Source organism: Podarcis raffonei, chromosome 3 (genome assembly GCF_027172205.1).
Source record: "Podarcis raffonei isolate rPodRaf1 chromosome 3, rPodRaf1.pri, whole genome shotgun sequence".
NCBI classification, from domain to species: domain Eukaryota; kingdom Metazoa; phylum Chordata; class Lepidosauria; order Squamata; family Lacertidae; genus Podarcis; species Podarcis raffonei.
The window spans coordinates 5,316,321-5,325,235 of NC_070604.1; the positions used below are offsets into that span (position 1 = coordinate 5,316,321).

Genomic DNA, 8,915 nt, shown 5'->3' on the forward strand with positions numbered 1-8,915 from the left:
CCCCGCGAAGTGAAATGAGGACACAAGGACAAGTGATATAAGGTTGATGGGCTAGAAAAGGCCACAACTTTATTGATTACAGCAATGAAAAGGTATTGGCTTAGGCATTGGGTCGAAACAAGTGGGTTTATTCACCAGTAGGTGGAGCCTGTTGATGCTAATCCAACTATAGGCTCACCCCTGCTGTCACCAAGGGTCGTGCCATGGCCTCCCGCCAAGCAGGCATCGGACAGAATACACGACCGCCAGATTCCTTTAACGGAATACCCCTAAAAATTGAAGGCATAGGCGATGGCCACACCTAGCACTTCGACACACAACACATTATTCCAATGCCTAACCTACCCACCAATACCACAAAAGTTGTGACGATTGCTACGAGGTAGGCGAAAAAACCAAAAAGCCTAATGCCAAATGGAAAAACTCCTACCAGGCCCCCCGGGCAACCAGGGCGACCAACCTAAGGTCCATAGCAAGGCCAATGACCTAAGCCCTAACTAAAAGGGAGTGGAGGGTGGGTGACTCGCGATGGGACAACGATGAGGAATGAGGCCAGGGAGAGGCTGGCACTGCAGCAAAAGGCTGCTGAACACGCCCCCTCCACGGCACCTGGTTGGGTGGCCATCGGGGGGGCGTGAGCGCCAGCCAGGTGAGCTGGAGGCAGGGGGCAACGCCCCCTGCTGGGCGGTGCTCGGGCTCCCGCCCACAACCACTCCCCTCTCTTTCAGGGAGGAGAGTCTTTGTGGTTCGAGGACCCGACCCCCGCGAAGTGAAATGAAGACACAAGGACAAGTGATATAAGGTTGATGGGCTAGAAAAGGCCACAACTTTATTGATTACAGCAATGAAAAGGTATTGGCTTAGGCATTGGGTCGAAACAAGTGGCTTTATTCACCAGTAGGTGGAGCCTGTTGATGCTAATCCAACTATAGGCTCACCCCTGCTGTCACCAAGGGTCGTGCCATGGCCTCCCGCCAAGCAGGCATCGGACAGAATACACGACCGCCAGATTCCTTTAACGGAATACCCCTAAAAATTGAAGGCATAGGCGATGGCCACACCTAGCACTTCGACACACAACACATTATTCCAATGCCTAACCGCCACCCGAGCCAAAGGCTCGCCGCCAATACCCTCAAAACTGCAACCAATCCCAGATACTTTTGATGACACTAGCTAACCAAATGTTGTTCCCCAAATCTGATAGGTGGACACTGTCATTCCGGTATAAAGCTTGGTCGCCGATCCGGATACGGTCATGATAAATGACTTGGCCATACATAAAGCGCACCCAACGGGCTACCGCCCGGTTTACGAGTTTCCTAGTTCTTTCAATGGCCATACAGCTTTGCGCACCGCGCCAAACAGTTCTTTTCAGGAAGGAGGACCAGAACACCGTCGTTCTGGGACACAAGGCTGCAAATGCATTCAAGTCTCTTTTTTTGCTCCACAACAAGTCCACACTCCTTCTGTTAGCGAGGTCATTCTCCCCCAAATGAATCACAAGGATGTCGGGAGGGCCGAACTTGGCTACTTTCTCCCACAGCAATGGCATCAGCTCCTCCCAACGCATGCCTCTTCTCGAAAACCAGGAAACTCGAACACCATGTGGAAGGCCAAGATTGGATGCAAGACCGCAGCTCACCGCTCGTATGCGGGCCCAATGAACTATACTGTGGCCGCAAATCCACACGCTTCTTCTGAGCATAACTGGGGGTAAAAGACAGAAAGAAAAGGCGGGTAAGTAGGGTAAAGCGGCAGGTCGCATACTAGCGAATATAAGACTTATAAGCATTGGATTTCCACCGGCCCATCTCTTTGATCCTGTCCGCCGGTAACCCCAGGTGCGCAGCCGTGGTTGCGGCGCCAATTCTAAAGGAGTGTGCAGCGTACTCCTGGGAGGATAGACCACAAGCCTCAATAGCCTTGCGAAGCACTCTGGTGAATTGGTGCCTCAACAAGGGTGACCCATCTTCGTGGACCAGAAACGGACCCGGGCCGGGCGGTCTGAGGTAGAGGTACCTCCTAGTGTCCTTTACCGGGCATGGGCCCTGCTGTGCCGACGCCGTGAGCTTAACTAGGACACCCTTACCCGCCTGATCAGTCTTGGACTGACGTATACGCACTGTCACGGTAGTTTCGGACAACTGCACGTCCTCGCACAGGAGGCCGCGTGTTGAACCTCGTGCACCAACTTCAAACACCACCTCACCAACTCTGAGCGCGCCAAAAAAAGGCGATAGCGTATGCTGCGGAAAAGAGACGTGCCTCGAACCTGGACCAGCAAATTGACCTGAGTTTTATGCGTATCTGAGATAACAACCCATAAGAAATCGGCTTACGGCTCTCGGCCCTGGGAGGTTGCAACCTGCCCCAACCCTCAATGGCTCTACGGATCAAGAAGTCACTACACGGGTCATGAGCAAATGTAGCTTTTGAAAAGAAGCTGATGGCGGCTATGTGAATCTTTAAGGTTTTAGGAGCACGTCCCAGATCATCGAGATGGGAAAGGTACTGCAAGACATTGTCAGTGGTAGGAGGTACGTTATGTGAGAGCCCAGATAACCCAGACCTGAAACCAAGGAAATCACACCAGGCCTTCTTGTAGGACCTGAGAGTGGAAGGTGCCACGGACGCTAATACTCCCTGTATCACTTTGCGTCTCCAACGTTCCACAGGTACTCCGGAAAGGGTTCGGGCAACAGTTGTGCTTCAGGTGCAAGCAACCGGAAGCGAGGTATCTGAAATCGAGACAAGGCATCGGCTATGTCATTATTGGCTCCGGGTAAGAATTTGGCTGAAAATATTATGTTGTACTCAAGGCACCGGAGGACGAACGCCCATAGAAGGGAGGAGACCCACTCAGACCGAGATGACTGCCTGGCTAGAATGTTCACCACCGCCAGGTTGTCGGTCCTGAAGCACACACGGTGATCTCAAAACTCTTCCGTCCAGATGTGAACGGCCACCACTATTGGAAAGAACTCAAGAAAGGTGAGATCCCACGATGAGGAATGAGGCCAGGGAGAGGCTGGCACTGCAGCAAAAGGCTGCTGAACACGCCCCCTCCACGGCACCTGGTTGGGTGGCCTTCGGGGGGGCGTGAGCGCCAGCCAGGTGAGCTGGAGGCAGGGGGCAACGCCCCCTGCTGGGCGGTGCTCGGGCTCCCGCCCACAACCACTCCCCTCTCTTTCAGGGAGGAGAGTCTTTGCATACAAATCTGGCCCGCGGACAGTCCGGGAATCAGCGTGTTTTTACATGAGTGTCTTTTTATTTAAAATGCACCTCTGGGTTATTTGTGGGGCATAGGAATTCGTTCGTCCCCCCCCAAAAAAAAAAACATAGTCCGGCCCCCCACAAGGTCTGAGGGACAGTGGATTGGCCCCCTGCTCAAAATGTTTGCTGACCCCTGTGCTAAATGGTTGACTGAGCGGCATCCCTTATCAGAATAGGCTTTGTTCTCAGGACATCGATTGCATGACGCATATCTTACTGCATTGTGGCAGTACGACCACAGTACGACCAACTGATCGAACCCCTACTGGCAAATCTGCTGGGGAAATCTGAAGCCTCCCATGCTAAATATCTTTTGGATGACAGGTCTAATGATATTACACTGGCCGTGGCAAAGTTTCTTTCGGAAGTTATAAGAAACAAAGATTATCATGCTAGAGACAAAACAAAATGACCCCCTCTGTTGCTCTTTCTTGTGTGGTTGACTGTCTTAACTGTATTTTTTTCTGAAATTGCTCTATGGGACTTTGAACCGCAATAAAGATTTATTATAATACAGTTTTAAACCTATTAGATAATCTGTCTGCAAACAGTTTATAATTGTAATTCAACAATGAAATTGGTTAATAGCTCTTAACCAGCTTTGGATCTCTATTTTGCTTATGAATCAAAGTTATGTTTGTACTCTTCCAGTATTTGGGTAACTCTCCTGTATTCAAAGTTATATTCATAATATCTTTTAAAGGTTGCATCAGGTAATCTTGTAATTTTTTAATAACATATTGCTGAAAGTTCATCAGGTCCACGTGCCTTCCCTAATTTTGCCTGTAAAATAGCTTGCTGTAATTCCATCATTTTGGTATCTTACGTAGTCTGCTGTCTTCTAAATATTTACCCATTTCTTCTAAAACTGCTTTTGTTCATTTTTGAATACAGTGGTACCTCGGGTTACATACACTTCAGGTTACATACGCTTCAGGTTACAGACGAATTAAGTACTTAACCCAAGGTACCACTGTAGTTGTTTTGGGTCCAGCTCAGGTTTTATACACATTGCAACTCCTCTCTTTTTTGTTATATCAGAAGGTACAAAGTCCTTTCCATGCCTTTTATTTATTAAAATTCTTCTATGTTTCTTCACAATGTGTTTCTTGGAGGCATATAACATCCAAGTTTAACTTCTTTACATGTTCATTTTTATTCATTCAGTCCTATTATTTAGCCTATTAACATTCCAAGTTAGAATTTTCAAAGTCATCTTGTTCCTTATTTATTTCTCCACCTCTGTTGAATCTTCCACCTTCCAGTTCAAATGCCCTTTCTCCAGCTAATTCTTGCCCATATTTTCTCCAAAATTTGTCTGGCTCTGTAGGATCCCGAAATCTTTGTTTTCTGCCTTTATATGTACAGTGGTACCTCAAGGTTACATATGCTTCAGTTTCATACGCTTCAGGTTACAGACTCCGCTAACCCAGAAATAGTACCTCGGCTTAAGAACTTTGCTTCAGGATGAGAACAGAAATTGTGCAGTGGTGGCGCAGCAGCAACAGGAGGCCCCATTAGCTAAAGTGGTGCTTCAGGTTAAGTACAGTTTCAGGCCAAGAACAGACCTCCAGAACGAATTAAGTTCTTAACCAGAGGTACCACTGTAAATGCTACCGCTTCAGGATATTCCCAGCAGTGATATTTTAATAATTATCCTGGATGCATTTCTCTCCCTCAGTATATCAGGTTATTGATTAAAATGTTTGTCTTATTTAAAAATACCTTTGTCAAATTCTAGAGATTAAATTTGTGAGTCCGGGAAATTGGAGAACCAGTTTATGGCAGTTCTATGCTGCGGAGATTAATATTTTAAGAGGCCAAAGTCAAACAGATTATCTTGGCAGAAAAATGAATGCTTTCTTTTTTTTGTTTCCCCCAGTAAAGGTCCAAGAAGAAATTGCAAGGGTTGTTGGATCTTCTCAGCCAAGGATTGAACACCGAACAAAAATGCCTTATACGGATGCCGTGATCCATGAGATCCAGAGATTTGCTGATATTGTGCCAACCAACCTGCCACATGCCACGGCTACAGATGTTACCCTCAATGGCTACTTCATTCCAAAGGTGATCAGTTTTATTGAACTGCTGCCTACTATTTACAATATATTTTAAGGCTTTCCTGGGAGTAAGCCCCTTGGACTTCAGGGTGGGTGACATCTGTGCAGACTTGTATAGGATTGCACTGGAAGCAAGCTCTTCAGCGTCATCTTCAACCCGTTAAACAGATCTCAATGGGAAGGAGCACAAGGTTGGAAAAGAAACCATTTCTGGTGGGAGATCATGGTTTATATGTTTTTCAAACGAAAGACATTTCTCAAGTGAACTAAAAATCTCATTTTTCCTGCAGTCAGTATTTATTGTACCAGAGGCATACGCTTTATTTTAAAATGACTCTTGCTTTGCCTTTGCAGGGGACATACATCATGCCATTGCTGTCCTCTGTGCTGCACGATGAATCTCAATGGGAGAAACCACATAAATTCTATCCAGAACATTTTCTTAATTCTGATGGAGAATTCATAAAGAGAGATGCTTTCATGCCTTTCTCCGCAGGTAACTTTTTTTTAACTTTTGTGCATATCTGCATAGTGTGTGCTGTCAATGGGATTTTTACATGCCACGAATGTAACCTATTGTGCAAAGGAAAGAATCACATCAGTTGCTGTGGCCATTTCTGCCACTAGATCTGCCCACCCCTGGAATGTTGCTCACCAGGGAATGTGGCCCTCAGGCTGGAAAATCCCCACCCCGGTTTTCAGCATTGCAGGATGGCTCGTATTGGGAGTTCTTAATTCTTTTAAGATGGGCACTGTGAGCTGTTATTTCATCTCTGCATTTCCGTCTGCTTTTAAGTATTTGGAATGTTATTAAAGGTAAAGGTCCAGTCATGGCCGACTCTGGGGTTGCGGTGCTCATCTCACTTTATTGGCAGAGGGAGCCGGCATACAGCTTCCGGGTCATGTGGCCAGCAGGACTAAGCCACTTCTGGCGAACCAGAGCAGCGCATGGAAACGCCGTTTACCTTCCCGCCGGAGTGGTACCTATTTATCTACTTGCACTTTGATGTGCTTTCGAACTGCTAGGTTGGCAGGAAGAGGGACCGAGCAATGGGAGCTCACCCCGTCGCGGGGATTTGTACCGCCAACCTTCTGATCGGCAAGTCCTAGGCTCTGTGGTTTAACCCACAGCACCACCCACGTCCCTTGGGATGTTATTCAGCAACTGCTAAACCTCTGCTGTTTTTTATGATCACCAAGTTTGTAAAAAGGAAAATTTTAAATTTTCTCTGGCAAAAACCACACAATTTCAAATTACTGTTGAGGAGATGAAAAGGATAATCTTTTCGTTTAAGCAAGGGAAATCACCTGGTATGGATGGCATTCCAATAGACCTGTTGAGATTAGATGTAGAATGGTGGGCCAATAAACTTGTACCGCTTTTTAATTCTATCTATCAATCAGCTCTTGTACCTAAGTCATGGAACAACTCAATAGTGGTACCGATCTTTAAAAAAGGTGATAGGAATTGCCAAGAGAACTATAGGCCTATAAGTTTGTTACCATGCATAAGTAAAATCTATGCCAAATCTCTGCTTATTAAATTGGAAGAATGGATGCTGATAAAAGGTCTACCTGGTAAAGAGCAGGCTGGTTTTAAGGCAGGCTCGTCAACTCTTGACCAGTGTCTAGTGTTAAGTCATCTTGTGGATAAATATGTCATGAGAAATAAACGAAAACTCTTTGTGGCATTTGTGGATTTAAAAAGTGCCTTTGATTCGGTCGACCGCAATAAACTATGGACTAAACTAGAACACCTTGGTATCGACCCATATCTACTTACACTGATTCAAAGTTTACATTCTAATAACCAAATATATGTTAAAGTATCAAAAGATGGTAGACTTGCAGGTCCTATTCTGAATAATCGAGGAGTTAGGCAAGGCTGTATCTTGGCCCCTACCCTATTTAATCTATTTCTATCTGACCTACCATTATTTCTTCAAAACGCAACCACTCATACTCCTTATTTAAACAATAGCCCACTCTTTTTATTACTTTACGCAGATGATGCTGTAATTATCTCACTCTCTGTTTTGGGTTTAAAAAAATTATTTAAGAGTTTCTCAAACTACTGCTCTCTCAATAATCTCAAAATTAATTATGATAAGACAAAGATTATGCAATTCAGAAAGAGAGGGAACCCAAAAGGCTGTATAATTAATGGACATCTAATACAGGAAGTTAAGCACTTCAATTATCTGGGAATCACATTCAAAAATAATATGAATTGGAATACACATATATGTGCTGCAATAGCTAAGGCCAAAGTGACAGCCCACCATATTAACTGCTAAATCCAGTTTCTCTGCTGCCTATGTTTCCATACAGGTCGGAGAGCATGTTTAGGTGAGACTCTTGCCAAAATGGAGCTCTTCCTCTTCTTCACAAGTCTCCTGCAGAAATTCACCTTCCAGCTACCCCCTGGAACATCTCAAGAAGACCTGGACCTTACTCCTGCTATTGGGCTTACAACATCACCCATGCCCCACCAGCTCTGCGCTCTGCCACGTTTCTAAGACTCACAAGCTCCTGGCTTGCTTAGCCTAACTGTGTGTGCAATGCAAGCCTTTCTTAAAACACCCCTGTTCAACAAGGGTATTTGGGTTGAGTAGCCCACAGGTAGAATTGATCTGTGCTTTGTCACAAACCTTAAGTGTTCCCCTTTACCTGCCTTAATGCTGAATCCCGTGAAACTAGCATTGGAGCATCTCTTACTTAAAATCTGGCCCTGAGTTCTTATGACACTTCAGGCATAGACATCAACCAACAAAGCTGGTTCATTTATTCCCATGTTAACATTTACCTTCAAAGGTCTTGAAGCATCATATTCCCAAGTAGATGTGCTGAGAATTGTGACCAAGACGATAAAGTGTCTGGAAACCATGCCTTATGAGGAATGGTAGAGGAAGTTGGGTATGTTAACATCTGTGGCTGCAGTGTATTCTGATTCTGAACTGTATTTGTTGATGTCAGGCAATGGCTTTGTTTCCTCCGGGTTCTTTAAAAAATCTGTCATAATAGATCTGTCAACTGGGTTTGCTTCTGGAATCTCCATGCTGTCAATTAGTTCAGTGACTTTTTGCTTCTGGCTTAGAATAAAACAACCATCTTCCATCTTCTCTCTGTATCTGAATGAACTTTCTCTGAGAGTCTGGGTAGCTTAAGGCTTCCCTCATCTACAGAATTCTGACTGGTCATATGAAAAATAAAAATGGCAGAAATATGTCAAAATCAAAATCAAAACTTCAATCTCCACAAGAGGAAAAACTCAATACCTTCTCTGCCTAGCTTCTGCTCTGAAAGGGAAGAGGGAGCTAATCCCTTTCACAACAGAGACAAGGGAAGTCACCATGGTCTCATCAGGAAATAGAAAAAATGTCTGGTTTGAATCTCTCTTCTCTCTTAAGAAAATCCAGCCACACCCACTATAATACTTTGAATTTTGTCTTCACTGGGCCCCATAACCTTTGTAGGAATGGATTTAGGCACTACGAGAAGATGCATTGCTTAGTTATTATCCTTCCTTGCTCATATTGTTGCATGTCATATGCTCTAATGCCACCATGTTAAACAGTT

General features: G+C 45.1%; 1 protein-coding gene across 3 annotated transcripts in view; it reads left to right on the forward strand.

The window, feature by feature from the left end:
• Window positions 1-8,915, forward strand: part of LOC128409890 (cytochrome P450 2K6-like) — a 35,190-nt gene extending 26,275 nt beyond the window's left edge. For 2 of the 3 annotated variants that reach the window (XM_053380412.1, XM_053380409.1), the window contains exons 7-9: window positions 5,159-5,343; window positions 5,691-5,832; window positions 7,668-8,915. In XM_053380412.1, coding sequence (XP_053236387.1) covers window positions 5,159-5,343; window positions 5,691-5,832; window positions 7,668-7,855 — 515 coding nt within the window. In that variant the 3' untranslated portion in view covers window positions 7,856-8,915. The remainder of the gene's footprint in view (window positions 1-5,158; window positions 5,344-5,690; window positions 5,833-7,667) is intronic. The other variant, XM_053380410.1, reaches the window with a different exon arrangement.